This window comes from Glossina fuscipes, unplaced genomic scaffold, assembly GCF_014805625.2.
Source record: "Glossina fuscipes isolate IAEA_lab_2018 unplaced genomic scaffold, Yale_Gfus_2 173, whole genome shotgun sequence".
Lineage (NCBI taxonomy): Eukaryota > Metazoa > Arthropoda > Insecta > Diptera > Glossinidae > Glossina > Glossina fuscipes.
The window spans coordinates 335,379-353,198 of NW_023998516.1; the positions used below are offsets into that span (position 1 = coordinate 335,379).

A 17,820-nucleotide genomic window follows, 5' to 3' on the forward strand; every position below is an offset into this window, starting at 1 on the left:
ACATTAAAGTATATACAGTGCTGTTAGCCCTTTATTTTGATGCCTAAATGTGACCAGGGTCTAAACTCATATTACCAAATTTTTTTTTTTTTTTGCATTTTGGAAACAAAAAATCTTAAATGCAATTCTTAAATCGATCGTAGGTCAAGATTGGAGGAAGAACATTTTTCGAAGCGTTCATTTTTAAAAAGATTTCATTTTCAATAAAAACGGTTAGTGTGTATTCCAGCCATGCACCCGCTATGTACATCTTCAAAAAAGGCTCTAGTTTATACTGTCCAACCGCCGCACAACATGTAAATCATATGTATGAAAAATAATATTTCGGTAAAATCCAAATTCAATATTTTGCAAATTTGATGAATGTACAGGCGAATTAAGAGGACGCAAACCATGTAATATTTCAAAATACTTCAATTTCAATATGAATATGTCGTTCATATATTCACAATGTTATGTTTTTTAATAAATTGTTTATATGTATATATATACTAAGGTGAAAATAGGAAAATTTCATTCGAAAAATGTCATCGTTACTGCGGTATTTAATGGCGTACCTGCTTGACAACGCCCGCCATTGAAACTTGTTTCTTTATCCACCAATAGAGTGCTGACATCTGCTAATTTTCTCATTCCGTTTGTAACATCCAGCAGTAGAGACACTTTTTTTCTGTCTACTTGCGATCGTCTCAAATCTGCAATATTTAGGAAAAAAATTTCAATATTTGCATATAGGCAGATCAAATGCAAAAATGCTTACGATCCGTCCTTATGACAGCATGATAGCAAGAAAACAGCGTCTCAGGAGACTGCAAATTTTCATACATTTCACATATATGAAATCTAATTTAAGACATAGCTGGGCTTGAAATCTGGTTAATTCGTTTTCAACTTTGAGTTCAATTGGCCATCAATGAGCATAAAGGGAGACTGTACTTAAGACGTGTACCGACACGAATACAGCTTTCTTGCTTGTTTGTTGTGTAATCAATATGTTTTATATGGTAAGTTAATGTATCAGTTGGCGTTATGAACACCCTTAACGTATGGCAGACATATAATAGTGTTTACTGTAGTTATAGTGACGTTATGAGTATTCATCAAATTTTTTCTTATATCTTTGGGAGTAAGACGTTGAGGTGTGAAAAAAACGGAAAATCTATTTTCTATAATTATTGATTATTATATTTACGTGGGAAGCTAAATAATTCATATCGAAAATGTTACCGAACATGAGGACAAGACGAATTACTGGTCTCCATTTGACCGGTAAAAGTGCATGTCCTATGTCCAAAATACCGCCCAAATATAGCAATGATGATTGGGATTATAATAACAAAATTAAATTTCGCATTACGTGCGATCAGGAACGTCTCGCTGAGCGCATAGTAGAGTAAGTTTGCCGTTTCTTTTGCGTTTTCTTTTTAAATTCGTTAAGTGTTACGCACAAACACAAACACGTGCGATCTTTTAAGGGATTCACGCCGCGTTGTCGATGATGTTAACGACACTACCCGTAACTGGCAACGTGAAGTGGAACATCATTTACGCGAACGAGCCAGTGAGATTCGTTTTCTATGTGATGAATTGAATAAACAAAAGAAAACTGCTTTGCTAGAGGATGAGGCTCTTACTACTTACCGTAATCGTATCTTAAATGCCATCGGATTCCTGAAGGAAAAATCTTTGAATATTTGCCAACGTTGTTTGGTGCTTCGCGAGGGCCGTTTATCAGTGGATTTGTGCGAAGACGATGTAGATCGCAATTTGCGCCGCGAGCTCAAAGTAATCAAAGGTTGTCAAGGCTTGATGGATAAAGCTCTAAAAGAGACCAACGAGCAATTGCGCAAGTTACGTGCTACCATGTATTTGCTCGATAAAGATTTGGCTCAGAAGGACAAGTCCTTGCTTATTGATGAGAAAAACTTGAAGTTGCGCGATAGCCAACATGATTTGGGCAGTAGCGATAATGCTAATCAACCCTGGTAAATTAAGATAATATATATGTGATTTATGGGAATTAAAATGTCTACCGCCATTACTTTTCACTTATTTAGCCTATACACTTTAGGTGAATGGCAGCAAAAAACTTATCTAAATATAGAAGGCAACGGTAAAGAACTTAATTCGGCCTCTCAGTTGAGAGCTTATATTGATTTGATTCTATGCCAAGTTTGTGAAGATATGCAAAATCAAACTGATCGTACCAATGAAGCTTTCGATCGCCGCATTACCGAAGTGAAGCACATAAAGAAATGTTTAGAAAATAAACATAACGATACTATGAATCATATTATAGAAGTACAGCGTAATATTCAACTTCTTGAGGCTGAGATGTCGGATAAAAATCGAGCTCATCAACTTTGTTTGACACGTCTTAGTAATCGTGCTGCTCGTCCTGGACTCGAGATGACTTGTGACGAGGTGCAGCAATCTCTATATAATGAACTGGATGCTCTGAAAGCATCAATGTGCAGATTGCAGCAAAAGATTCGAGAGAACAAGGCTTCGTTGCGCTATCTAATGCACGTACAAGTTATGCAAGAGGAAGAGATTAACATTAAAAACAATTCAATTAAGATCGATGAGGTCGATTGCATGACTTTACGTCAATGCCTAAAATATCAATCATTTTAAACTTTATTCGCACCACTCAAATCAAGGATAATAAATTTCCAGTTCAAATCGAATATCCCAAATTTATATAAAGGGCGATGTGCTTTGATTAAATCATGAAATATAATTTTACTTGAATAATTGAAGCAATAAACTTTATCAGCAAAAAAAAAAAAAACAAAACAAAGGAAACGCTATTTCAAAACCACGTAATACGCACTTTATTGAGAACAAAAAAAGGAGAAAAATTGCAGACGCTAATGCAATTTTTTGTGTAAGTATTAAAGAGCAAGGAAGATATGGGCTTACTATAGAGTTTTCTGCGAGCATTCGACCGTGAACTTCCACAGTTATAGAAAATCATTTTGAAGAAATTCTAAGCTCTGAACGAAAGCAGATTGCCGTTGTTTAGAAGACCACCTTGTTTAGACGATTTTATACCATATTTTAAGAACTTCCTCAAATTCCTAGAATATCCCCAATCTTTTTTCTGTATAATCAATAGTCTGCGGGTATGCTTATAATCATGTAAAACGAATTATTATTATTAAGTGGAATGATTTAAAGCAACACTCGCGCGAATAACTTACTATTATTTCGTATACAAAACTAAACCAAATCGACAAAAGGGACAAATGGTCAGTAGTTTTTGTACAGTTTTCTATATGGTATATGCGTCATATTAATGATTGAATTATAAAACAATAACAATAACAAGAAGGCAAACAAGACAAGGGAGCAAATATTTCAGTAACGCTAGCACTAATATATGTATTGTATTAGCGTAATTGTAAATCGTAGAAGTGAATGCTTTATCGGGTATTCTTGCGACAAATGCTACTTTGCGTCATTTCGAAAAGCAATTCCCTACCTCTCTCTCTCTCTCTCTCTCTCTCTCTCTAACGTTTGATAGGAAACGTGTTGTATATGTGTGTATTTGCGAACAAACAACATGATTTTAAATTAGACATGGGCAATAGTTGGATTGTACCTACCCTTACGACCGGTTGTGTTGTGCACCTCACGAATGTGAAATGGTTCTGGTTTTTGTTCATTACGCCATAAAGCGGGCAATTTAAAAAGAAGTAAAATGGACGTACAATGCAGCATTCTAATGATAGTTGGATTTTATTCTGGCAACTCGACCGAAGAAAGTTGCCCATCCGTGCTCTAGATTAAACTGAATCCTAATAAAGAACCATAATTTACGATAAATCATTAGATGATTATAATAAAGTTTTTAGATGCACAACTGGCCACTAAATATTATCAAACAAAAGGGAAATCGCTATAACTAATATACGTTTGTTTTGTATTATTTTTTGGAATTGTCGATGCCTTGACTGATGTCTTTTCATAATAATTTAAAAGAAAGTCCACTTGATTCAGAATTGATTCAATTCCAGTGCACACTTTTGGTTTGTATGTAGTGCTCGAAATCCTAAATCCTTATTTGCGTTTCTGATATTTCTCTTATTCAACATTATGACCGACGGGGGGTTGTTCACTCGCAGTAGTCAAAAATATGATATAATAAAAGTTTTGATATAATATATGATATAATAATATGAAATATATCAATATGCTACGAGATGTACTTGCATTCGTTAAGAGTAATATTCAGTATTAAGCCGACATAAGCGACAAGTCAACTTATTTATCTCTGTGTCTGTCTAATTTGCGCATCAATCGCTTGAGTTGAGACTCATTCTGCGGATACCTCCAACCTCTTAAGGTTCGCTTTTGCTGTTATGAGAGCAATTAAACGCATGTGATTACTTACAAAGCTTGGAATTTTGGCATTGAGACAAACAAACTTCATGCTATAACTCATTCGACAACATTCAACGACTTCACTTTAATAGGAATACTGAGGTCGATTTATCGTCTTCGGCTATCGACTGCACGCGTGTGGCGACACACAATTACGATAGTTTCGTGTTGTGAATTGTTTTATGGCGACGTTCTCTTAAGATTTTTAATCGCTATATATTTAAAGAATTATACATGATGTTATAGTTATGTGAATAACAACACAAACGCAAATAAATGCAAAAAAGAGGTAAAGTAAAAAATGAAATTTAATTTTAATTTTCTGATACGTTAGGTAGGTTAGGACCTACTCTCATGCGCCACATTAGATTCTAATACGGTGAATACCTGTGTAACAACAACAAATAATGCTGAATTCCAATACGGTAAGTAACGGTGTATTTTAATAATTTAGATAGTAAAAAATTCGAATACGATGTATACGGATAGATAAGCGTGGTTTCTTACGTGGTGGGTGACAGTGAATTCTAATACGGCATGGAACGGCCGACTTTAGCCAGGTAGCTAAGTCTTGATTTTAATACGATCTACTTAAATAGTCAATGGGAAATTTCAATGCCATATGTAATAATGGTTTCTAGAATTTTTACCATATCCTTCAAATATAGTTTTTTTCGTATGAAAAACCACTAAGTATTTTTTTTAATATTCCCTGGAATTGATATCGCAATGCATTTAAATTCACAAAACCATTAAAGACAATTGGTATCTTTTTTGTTTCATTATATGCACGAAAGCGAAAATTGCGTCGCTTTGTCTGCTGCGGTTTAAATAGCATATAGACGTCCGGCGTCCGACATTAACTCGCGACAAGTTCCGGGACTTTTTTCTCATTATAGTGTACACGTTGCAGAATGTATATGCAGATATGTGTGCATAAATTGTAAATAAAAATAAATCACAATATTTCCTTTTGTTGAAAGATGAGAAATCTAAGTGACGTGCATATTAATTCTATGTATGTATTTATACGGATACGCATAAACAATCTCTGTTCCTACATTCGAAGCGACTACATTTATTTTTATCTCTTTATTATTTAGACAAGTACGTAATCAATTGCATAAAAATTGTTCTATGCGTATCGCGGACATTAAAAATATATTTCATAAGTTTAAGAGATATGAAAAAAGTATGAAGAAACGGGTATTTGATGACGCACACGTGCATATGTAAATGTGCATACATATGTAAATGTGCATACATATGTGACTATATATATATATATATGTTGGGTGTGTGGTCTTGTTGATCAATGAAAAATTAAAAATTTCATGAGATCTGCAAAATGTAATTTATTCAAAGCATAGCTCCTCACTGGGTATATGATGTGCCAGCAGTGTCGTCTTTTCGAAGCATAGTAACCGTGCCGTTGATGTGGAAGCTTCATCGAACACCTGCCACGATGCTTTGTGACTAACGGCTTTTGAAATATTTATACACTTCTCAGTGCCAGTAGTAATTCGATGCAGGAACGACTGTTACATCTTGCCAAAGCAGGATCTTGGAAGTGTCTCCTCAATTTTACATCTGTCTTTCAGTCAATTTTCTTTCATTCGGAAGTTATCAAATCACATGTAACCGTTTGAACATACCTAAGGCTTAACGGCTTCGAAAGTCGATCTTGCGCATCATCTTCATTTAATAATGTTTGTAGATCGGCGTCCTCAATTCTTGTCTATCTTCCGCAGCGTAGTGTCGAAATGGCCATTTCAGAAGCGCTTAAACAAGACAGAGGCAATCGCCGACTCGTAACGTCGTCGAGTCTAACCCGCTACGTTCAAAATTTCAAACAATTCAATTTGCTCGCACATAGCAATGCAAAATGGGCGATTTAAAGAGGAGGAAATTAATATATCCCTATTGTAGTCTTGGCCGTGATATGAATTGGCCTGTTGATCAGAAACGTTGCCCACGCCCAGTTGAAACCAATTTTCCAACAGGAGTTTTCGACGATACATGTTCGCTGTAAGATACTTCAAGCTAAACGGCGTATTTCAGTTTCACCGTTTTTTTCAAGTGAAAGCACAGAAGCATCGCTTCTCGCAACTGCTGTTGATTTGGCATCAAAGTTCACAATTTCATTGTTAGATGTGATATACGGATTACGACGGATTTTTAAGGTATGAAAGAATACAAGTTCAGACTAGTAATGCACCTAATATAAAAATGATTTATTTGTCACATCAATTAGCTCCATAGAAGCGAAGATAGAAAAAAGTGATAAATTTACTTATTTACACTTTTCTTATAGCGTGCGCCTAGCAGCAATGAACAACGACTTGCACATGTATTCAACTATTCCTTTGTTGTTTTTTTCTTATTACGATCGATCGCTTAGCGTATATGACGGTGATGGTCAGAAAGACGTGACGAAAAGGGAGTGACGACAGTGTAGTAGGCCTGTGTCTGATCAATAAGTATCGAGCGTTTGTCTACAAAATTTTTCTTACGGTTTACATTAGAGTACGAATTGACTTTTGAAACAAGTTATTTATTAGACAATGACTTACGTAGTTTGGTCATTCAGAGTGACTAATAGCTATCATTAGAAAACTTTGTTTTGAATATATGTACAGTTAGGAGCCAGACAAGAGTTTTGACATTTAAATTAAAAAAAAGAAAATTTAAAAAGTGCAGTTAATCGATTTGATAAATGAAGCATTCATATATTAGCACAAATGTATGTATACGAATATACATCCATTTAAACGTATGTTATCCTAAATATTTTATCATATAACATATTTTAGATGGCTTATGATTGATAGTAATTGGTTTTACAAGTCAATCGTTTTTGAATGTAAATGTCAATCCATTTATATGCTTTATGTACACATATGTAATGAAATTTTTTACTTTTACTTCATTACCAACACGTAAGTAATTAAATAAAGGAAAATAATAATGAAGTGATTAAGGACGCAGTAAGAAAAATTTGTGTGAATCACTGTTTACTTCCAGTTGCAATAAATTTAAGTTGTTAAGTCAAGCTGTTGTAATTGACTTCTGATTAAAAGGGTACTTAATTTTGTTGTCCGTTATTATAGCAAATCAAAATCTCGTTTGTAACAATTTAATCCATCATGTATGGGTTCCCTGTCGTTTTCAACTTGTACATATTATAAACGCAATAAACTTTAGTGAGGGAAATGTTTATAAAATCCGTAATATCACATTTAGAATGGCGATAAGTAAAACTTTAAGAATTTTACTTTTTAACTTTGTATTTTTAAAATTGATATATGTGAAAACATTGTCACTTCGTTCATAAAACACATAGAACAAGCATTTTAGCAAAGGCATTTTTTTAATGCCCATAGTTTCCGAGTAGATTTCGTCATGCCCACCTATCCTTCCACGATCGTCCTTTTGTTCATCCATCGCATAAGGTTGAGGTGAACAAATAAAACATGGTTCATATATACTTCGTCGCTGACTACACATCTGTCGATCCATACGTCTTTTTTTCTGTTCATTTATTTGAGAGAGACGGTAGCTTACCTGAACATTACGACTTTACGTCAGCGCAGATTCTATCAGAAACTTCCTGGTATCATAGTAGTCTGGGAGACCTCAGCTCTTTACGTCGTAACATTTGAGAATAGCCTTTTTGGCAGCTTGGTGAGATGGTTGCTCTTGTACATTAATTCGTGGATGGGACCATAAAACTTCCTCACCTTAATCAAAAGAGGCAACCAAATATAGTAGTTGCACCTAGCTCCTAATCTGCAACCTGAGCGGGTAATATATCTCCTGTAACCATGGCATCGGCCCGGGGATGGCGACTGACCCCAGGTGCATCCTACATGCCACCAGGAAGGGCGATGGTGACCCTTACATACGTAGACATTCACGCTTAACTCTGACGACACGTGAACGTCCATCCATGTGTTCATGGGTTCCTTAATGTGCCCCTCCGTTCTGGTTTTTGTACATTCGTCTAAAACTTTGACCAAGGTCGCTGTATGTTGCAAGTTTGGCATCAATTAAATACTGCTTAACAAAGCAATCAGTGGCTATTGTCGAATAGTTTTCTAATTGCATGTGTGTAGAGAAATTTTAACTTGGAAGTGTATTTTGGTGCCTCGAATAAATTTTATCTCAAAGATTTGTAAAAGAATTTTTAGAAAATTACGAAAGAAAATTATTTGAAAACTTCCTTTTGCAAACACATTTATGCATAAACACATATATGTATAAACGTAGATCATTTTTGCCGAAAGTCTGTTTTTTGAAGCAATTTATAAAAGCTCACACACACACACACATATTATTAGTAACACTTAAGTTATAAGTTTTTTTGAAATCATTTTTCCTATCACGTAGTTTTATTAGCGGCACTTATCAGCTGCTATTAAGAAACCCAAGCACCTCAACTGTCTATATTTGTACGTGCGTAGCTTACCTGATTTATCAATCACAGAATGTTTGGTATTAATGACAGTGTTATTCAATGGACGGGAGCGCACTTTGAGCTTCCTTGTGTCTCAACGAAATCCTGTGGCTCAAATTATTGGCGACACCGTTTATTTAACTTCACCACGACTATCGTTAAAGCAAATTTGATATTGGACGCGCCAAATACGCGTCATTTTCGCGCCCTAACCCTGCTCTAATGTGTGGGTCGGGGCGCCTATACTACCTATTGCCAACGCAGACGTCAGCAGCAACCGCTGTTTAAATAAGTATACGCTTACCCGGTCGTAAATATGGTTGATCATTCTATTGATGGTGGGCAAAAGATAATTTTATATAAAAAAGCAAGGTATATATACAATTTTCGAGTCTTATTGTTATTACTTAGAACTTCGTGTTTGTGTGTGTTTTACAAAATTTGCTTATTCTGCAATAAATTATAAATTGCTTATAATTATGCTGTGTCTCGACTTTGACAACTTTCATTCACAATATATTTTCATATAGCATTACTGAATATGCTTCAATCATATGCAGGCAGCGGAAATGCATTACATTGTCGAGCGGGTCCTGAAAGTAGTGAAATAGCAGACGGTAAGTGTCTTGAGTTTATTGTACTTCGTATAATCGCATTACAGTACTCTCTTTGTATAAGCACGATACTACTACTAGTCTATTCGGGAGTTCTTAATATAGCTAAACGTGTCTGTCCGTCTTTTTTCTACGCTCTCGTAATGCACTTACGTCTAAGTGCTTACACAAACACTAATCTCGATCGCATTGGCTCCCAAGTAAGCATGCGATTACATTCATCTGTAATTGCGTGTGGTAGACTAAAGGAGAACATGGGCGAAGCATATAAAATGGTTGAGTAGACGTTGATCGTTCTTTTACTATGGCTCAGCAGTCAGCCAGGTAAGTATAAAAATCAGTCGAGGATTTTTATTATTATATTCTATCAGGAGTGTGACAACTACGGACGGCAAGTTAATTCTGTCCAGGAGGTAAGTCTCGGTGGCACAGATTGCTAGTCTACCACCTATGAAAATCCCTTTGAGGATATTCTGGATAGCAAAGAGTACTAGCACTAGTCGGCTTTTAAAGGAATTTGGAGACAAAGACTAAATAAATTGCTAAAGAAAAGGCCAGGGTAGCAAACACTCTGGATTTATGTTAGAACAGATTAGAACCTGGAAAATTTTGCGTAGCAGAGACTGTTAATCCACCATCCTAGGTTCACTTTAGGTTAGACTATGGCTTTCTAATTTTAAGGACCTGTAAAATACCACTACTGAAGCACACCAAAACGTTCTTCTACAGAACGCGTAAACCGAGTGTCAACCCAGAATCTAGTGTCTTGTTACATAAGTTTCATCATAATACGAGTTGTGATACTTCGTGTTATGATAATTTTTTTGCTAATACGTGATTTACAATGGTAACGACGATACTCCGCGAAAGAAAGATGCTGACTTTTCTAGCCTGCATTTTTGTATTACAACCGTTATCGCCAGGTATAAGGTAAAGTATTTGCCGAATAAAGAAGAAAGCGCATCATCGTGAATATGCCGAAAATCCCACGGTTTTATTTTTCTATATTTATAAATATTCTTGAAACAAAGCAGTTTCAAGTCCTGAATCATTCCTCACTTATAGATACCCATTTCAGTGGACAATGCTACAATGAACTGAACACATGTATGCGTGGGCGTATTAGCGCTATAGAAAAGACGCTTGTGCATGCTTTCGCGTACTTTTGTTTAGATTTGTAGTTATATATGCGTTTGAAAAAGTCGAAAGCCAAACAGAATGACGTCAGCGAACAGGAATTGTTTATCATTTACATCAATTCACCTTGAGGATTCCTAATTTTAATTTGTACTTGGTGATTCTGCATAATTTTTTGTGTACCATGCATGTATTCTATGGTCGGAAACACATTCTTTCCTTTCATTTATCATTTTATCTCTTTATACCCTACACCATTCGTGGTAAAAGAGTTTATTAAGTCTATACGGACAATTGTAAGGTATAAAAAGGCTTAAGATAGAACCTCCTTTTAGCATACCGATCGATTCAGTATTATTTTGTGAATCGATCTAAGCTTGTTTGTCACAATTTTCGAGATATTTTGATGAAATTTGATACATTCACGTGCTTTGACTTAAGGACGAATGCTATTGACAATTGTTCAGATCAGTCCACTCTTCGAAAATATATTATAATTTTTAGAATTTCGCGACAAAAATCGCTCAGCCATAGTGTTTCAGTGTTCTAGGTTGGTGTGAAAACTGTGAATTGGATGGGGAATTTGTTGAGCCTTTTACCATATAACCATACCTACAAGAACTTAATCTTTACATGGCAAAAAGGCCTAATTTTCAATACTTCTTGACGAAAATTCCTTCATAATAATAAGAATTTGACATAAATATTAACATCACCGAATTTGGATGACATAGATCAATTTTTTAGTCCCTAATCCACACAAAAGTTTTAATGGAAAATAAAGCTCTCTATATTTTATGATGAACATTCGTTCTTAGTAAATAAAACATAGTTAATTTGGATCACACCGCATCATAAATAGGGGCTGTCAAAAGAACAAACCTTTCTAACCCGAATAAGTCTAGTTTGGGGTTTCTTATGACAAAAGCAAGTCGAAAATAATGAGATCTTTGACAAGGAAAATAACTTTGCTAAATTTAGACCACGTTGACGTTTGGGTGTCCGTAAATATAAGCGAATTGATTTAGGGTGTCTCAAGATTGGCCTTGTCCGACTAAAACATTCTTACTTGTTGTCAATTATACCTTAAGAATATTTTATTGAGAATAAAATAACATTTTCTATTTCAAATTCTCACATTTCCATTAAACCTTTGCATAAGACGAGTTACCTATTTACTTTGCAAGGTTGGCTCGCCAGAATATGTCAGAGGGCCATGCATAAATCATTTACTTACTTTTTTTGATTTATTTATTTATTTTCTTACATGTAAAACTCAACTAAAATAAATTACCAGTCGAATTCAATTGACTTTTAGAACTAAATCTTACATTAATTTTTATTAAAAACTAGTATAGGGTATAATATCTAAGGAGATGTAAAGAGGAGAAAAGATAAATAACACACAAACAATTAAGTGACAATTTAAAAATAAGAAAAAATCCGCCTGAGTGGCCGAGTAGGCAAGAGTCTCGACTAGCAACTCAATAGTCGTGGGTTCAAACCTCAAGTGCGGTAGAGTTTTTTAATAAAAAAGCCGATAGCCCTAGATGCTAGTGCTTTAAGACTTTAGTCTTAGAATTTATTCTCTGGCTAAATTTATAATAATAATAATAATAATAATAAGAAAAAAAACAAATAAGAAAAGAAAAAAGCACGTACACAGCTAGCGCGGAGGCACACCCACAACCGGTACAGATTCAAATTGCAAGTGACACCTTAAGCCATTACGAACATGCGAAAGCTTGGCAACCGATCCAGCAAACAACATCAGTTGATTTTCGAATTATAATGAGATGTTAAGATTACAAGTTAGCCACGAAGGCAAATCGCGCGTATTAAACGAACTTGTTTTGATAGATTAAGTGATATATATCATCATTCACGTTTCCGCAAACAACTTTAAACAGATTAAACAGCTCATAATTGTATACATATATTGACTCAGCGTAATGAACATAAAGTACCTGGAGAAGCGGTTAGGGACATTAAAGCTTAGCTCACCAAGTAATATAGAGGAACCGATAGTACTATCAATTAACTTAATTAAGAAGGAGATACCAAGAATAAATCTGCGGTTCCCACGTGATGGTAGGGATAACAGACGCAACCTAATTTCATAAGGAAGTAAGGAGGACATGTGGGTCCCAACACAAATTCCTGCGGGAAAACAGCAAGAATTGGCCTTAAAAGAATCGTATTGAATCTATATGACTTCTATAAGAAGGAGACTACACAACGGAGGCACACATAACTATGGGACTGATTAAGCTCATATATATGTATAGCCTTTTGGAATGTTAGATTCATTCAGCTCTTTGGACCATGGTTTACTGAAACCTAGCGCCAACCTAGGTTTACTTAAAGAGAGTTCAGTGCGCAGATTAAAACATAATCTTTAGTTAGATAGAACTCCTAAATCTTTGAAGGAATCTATGTTTTCCAACTTCTGTCAGTCAATAAAATACTCAGTGTTGAAATACTTCCTCCTTGAGCAAGAAAGAATCTTGCATTTCTCTAGATTTGATTTCATAAAATTTAATTAATTCATTTTTTTTTTTTTTGGAGTTGACAAACTTAAGAAAATATCTACAATTAACACGCAGTGAGGATTTTGTGAACTAAATGTATCTGCAATAACATTGGTGGTTAAGATAATTATATTTATGCCTATGCAGAATAGGCGACATAGTCCTAAGCAGCACACTTTTCATAAATTCTTTGAAAAGTTTGTTTTCCCAAGTTTTATATTTACTTTTCCTGTCAAACCATGACGGATACATATTTCGAGGGCAAGGTCGCTTGATTAGAAAGGATGCAGAAATCGCTGGGCTTAGCACATGTAGGTTTATTAAAATCATAATATTTATTTGAGGAAGTTGGATTTGGCACGTTAGAGCAGTTCAGTGGATCGTCATGCCTGTGATGAAAGGAAATATAAATTGCTGGATGATATGGATCCTCAGGTAAACTTAAAGGAGGACCGCGGTTCCCAACTGTGTTTGAGCAACTGGCAAAGCAAAGATCTAGCAGTCTGCCATTACAATTATAAGTACGGTTGTATTGAAATAAAATACGATCAAATAATTCATTAAAACACGTAGCAGTCCTTTCAGATGTTGGGGACCGTACAGCCAGAACTCTCACTATAACACCAAGTCACATGTGGTACATCGAAGTCTACCAACGCTAATACTATATCAGGTTTGGATTTTTCGGCCACATCACAAAAGAGGGTAGTATGTTTCTTATAAATAGAGATAGATATCCGAATTTGGGGGAATATAGGAGCAAGTTACGTATAACGATTTATTGGAAATTTTCGTCCGAATGGCAATAAATTCAACGCCGGGAGGGGTAGGAAATTCAATCGAATAGGACAAGTCTGCAGCAAATCTGGCAGTTAAAGCACCATCACCAGAGAGGGCCAATCGATCTTTTGTGAAAACCTGGAATGAGTTCTGATATAAATCAGGCCTTAACAAAATTTCAGTGAAGACCAAACAGGAAAACTCCGTGCTCATTGAATTTAAGAAAGTAGAGGGAATTTTTAGGTTAAGAGAAGCGGAATTATTATTTTTATTAATATTTTTTGGAGATGCACACCGAGTAGCCTGAATGGCACCCTGTGCCATAAGTGATCTCGAATATATGGTTATTAGTATATCCATGGTTTAAATATAAAAATTTGATTTAATTTTAAATAAAAATTTTATCTTTGGACATTGAACGACTGCGTGGAATTTGGTTGTCTTTATTATACCTTGCACTTACGCGGTTGACACAACAAACCTCGCTGTGTTTGTGGTGTTTTTGTGAACATCTTAGGGGTTTCATGTTTAACAAAAATTATGAAATAACAGTTCATTTAAACGTTTATAGCATGTGCACTTGGTAAACGAGCAATAAATCCTGCTCATATAAATGGAATTTTATCTCGTGCAGCACAGATGCAAGAAAAGATTTTTTGTTTTTATAAATTTTTGCATATTTTTACTGCAGACACACTGGTGCAAGCATATGCCTGTATGTATATATAAAATATTAAGCCTCCATAAAGGAAAAATTCTCTCTCGCTCTCTAATATATATATTGCTATTACCATTTTTATGTTTACGCTCGGTGCTTTTTAGATGTGCCTAAGACTCGGTACTTTTAATAATGCCTGAAACCAATGGATGATAGACTGTGTTTAAATTTTAATTAAATTTTCATTTATATCATCTTGCAATACGTTTGGCATAGTATGCAACTCAAGAATGAGAAAAAAAAAATATTATTTTGAGAAGCATGTAGAATTGGAACTATATATATTATATATATTTTAAATAATATAAAGTATATATAGGTATACTGTATTAATACTCAGGTGTTTTGTTACGAGTATTACAAAACAATAGGAATATATTTTAGAATCGATTTATTGATATTGGCAAGCGTTTTTACACCTTTTATACCCTACACTACTTGTAGGACAACACTGTACTCAATTTGCGCGGTTACGTGCAACATCCGAAAAGACTTGAGAGACCATAAACGCACATAATATTGTATCGATTTGCGAACTTCTGCATCTGTTTAATTTTGTCTGTCCATCTGCCGGCGTACAGGGCGGAGTTTCCGAGATATACATTGGCGTATTTTGGCGTAGGGAGGAGACTATTCAGTATAATTCGGATCGGACTACCTTTTCGACTACTTCATATATAAAGCCTTATTTTGAAAAGTCGTTATATGAACAACGGTAGGGTCGTGTAGAGTATTTGATTGAGCATTGTGTCTCAATATAATATTTTTATTTGTTTATAATTAATTGTATATTACAAATAAATTGATATCACAAAGTTTGAATCAATAAGTTACGACTACGGTTACATTTGGTCCACTTAAAGAAATGTAGTAAAAATTTTAACAAGGTTCGTTTTCATTGCAAGAGAAACGTATTTGTATTTTCGTAAAACAACACTGTAGATTTTTTGCTTGACGCAATGCTTCTATCATTATTTTAGAATCATACGTTCATTAATAGAACTAACGTGACTTCTTATATATTGTTACGAAATTCGCTTTTCTCGGATACGGTTCGTAAGACTAGATCTTGGATATTCTTTTTAAGAGAACTACACTGACACGTGTTCACTTCAAGATTCTTTGTTTACATTCAGCTTCTTTGAGGATAGGATTATTTACATTTTACTTTGGCAATATTCTTGACTTCTCAACTCTAATTTTCTTTTGCGACCCAAATGTTTTTGTCCGATTGACTCGGCCTTCCGCAAATAGTCTATTTATATACATTTTTGCAAGCATGTTACTATTACCTAAGTTCATGGCTTCATTTTTAATCCGTTTTAATCCTGCTCTTCCGCTAATCGTTTTCCTCGCCCGGCAGCTGCACGACGCCCCGCAAATGTGCACTTGGGAATTTATTATTTGGGAAACACAATTTCTTGAAATGAACTGGATTTGGATTTGGGATTTCCGTAACAATATATTCAGATTAATATACGCTATAGAGTGTAGTGGGACAAGCTTCATCATAAACACTTTAATGATGGATGCTACAGTAGATAACGTTTAAGATCTTTTATTAAAAGTATTAAATTACATATTTAAAGATACTTCTCGCTCGCATATCTTCTTATCGCGACTATTGTGTCTTTATAATTTGAAGATTTGGTTAACTAAGTCGATGCTTACGGCACAATATATTTTATAGCTCTTGCGATGAGAGATGAAATATAACGGCATGTTAAAGGACGTCTAAAATAATCGCATAACTTATGAATTAAGCTGTGTAGATGAAAAAAAGTCGATTTTCTGTAAATATGTATAGAAAACAGGGCCTTGCATATCACCTACTTTGTTTCGATTTCTTTTACTCAGTAAAATGTAAAAATCTTTAATATTTAAGTTTTAAATTTGCGAAAACGTATTTTCTCACAAGCAATTTCTGTTTCTTTCACCAGAAAGTTTACTTACTAAAACTGCAACTAGTCAAAAATTATATTTCTTACGATTTCTTTGTAATGTTTATGGCTTTGTTTATCATTTGCTACACTAGGTTTGCTTTTTTACACCCATTACCGATGGATGGCTAAGTATATTCATTTTGTCAAAACGTTTGCAACACCAAAAAAGAAGCTACACAGTGTTTATATTCTGAATTAGTATCAAATAAGTTGATTTGTGTATTTCCATCTGGCCTTGAAAACAATACGGCCATGAGTGGCGCTAGGAACTAAAACTCACGAATGTCAAATCGGTGCTTATGAGTTCGAATCTCGGTGTGGCTTCCTATGTAGTTTTCGAGTAACGAACAAAAATCGCGGCCAGTAAAGGTGTTCACAGTTTTTGCTGCGTTGTAGTCGTGTAGTTTAACTTGCTTGGACCATTTTTAAATTCTTTTGAACAATTTTAGGCTATGTCTTCATTTTTGCAAACAGGACAATGTTTATCAGAGATATTACGTAGTTGGGCGGACAGACGGATGAACCAAACAATAGATAGACATGCTTAAGTATATTTCAAATCTGACATTGGTCAATAATGTTTATATTTTATAGGGTTTTTGAAGCTTGCTTCTGCGCGTTGTGAAGGTTTTGACAAAAAAATAAAATTCGATTACACTATAATCTAGGATAAGTGCGTGCGATTGTTTCCATTTCTGTGCAGGTGCGATGGCAACACTCGTTGAAAATACGTTTCAAGTTTTATGGATTCATCTGCTGTCCCTAGTGCGTAATGAGCAAAAACACAATTTTTTATTTCTTTTGAATAAAAGAGGTATTCTCAACTTACGTGCTGTTATAGACGTCTCCTTCAACTGGCTTAGTCCATTTTCTGCTGATGCTGATTAAAAATGTATAAGCTCACAACAAGCCGGGCAGCGCAGACCAAATTCAATGCTGCAGCAACGAAATCACATTTATGCGAAATGGTCATCGAAAATTTCGGTAAAAGGGTGTGTATATGCCAGCGAAGCCCAGGAGGCCATTTTCTATTCGACATATAATTATATGTTATGTGCATTACAGTTAAATAAAAAGTAATTTTGTATTCTATTTTATTCAAATCTTGCATAAGTTTTGGGACAAACACTATATACAGTTTGTGGAATCTCTGAACTTTGTATCTGGGTTGTGCAAATGTTTTGACAAAATAAATGTACCGCTTATCCTTCGATGATGGGTAAAAAATATTCTAGAAACTCTTTACTTTAAA

General features: G+C 34.9%; 1 protein-coding gene across 1 annotated transcript; it reads left to right on the forward strand.

Moving 5' to 3' along the window:
• The first annotated feature begins 1,220 nt into the window (after window positions 1-1,220).
• Window positions 1,221-2,637, forward strand: LOC119641683 (tektin-1). The gene is made up of 3 exons (XM_038040470.1): window positions 1,221-1,393; window positions 1,476-1,985; window positions 2,058-2,637. The coding sequence occupies exons 1-3, from the start codon at window positions 1,221-1,223 to the stop codon at window positions 2,635-2,637; spliced, it is 1,263 nt and encodes a 420-aa protein (XP_037896398.1).
• The last annotated feature ends 15,183 nt before the right edge of the window (window positions 2,638-17,820 follow it).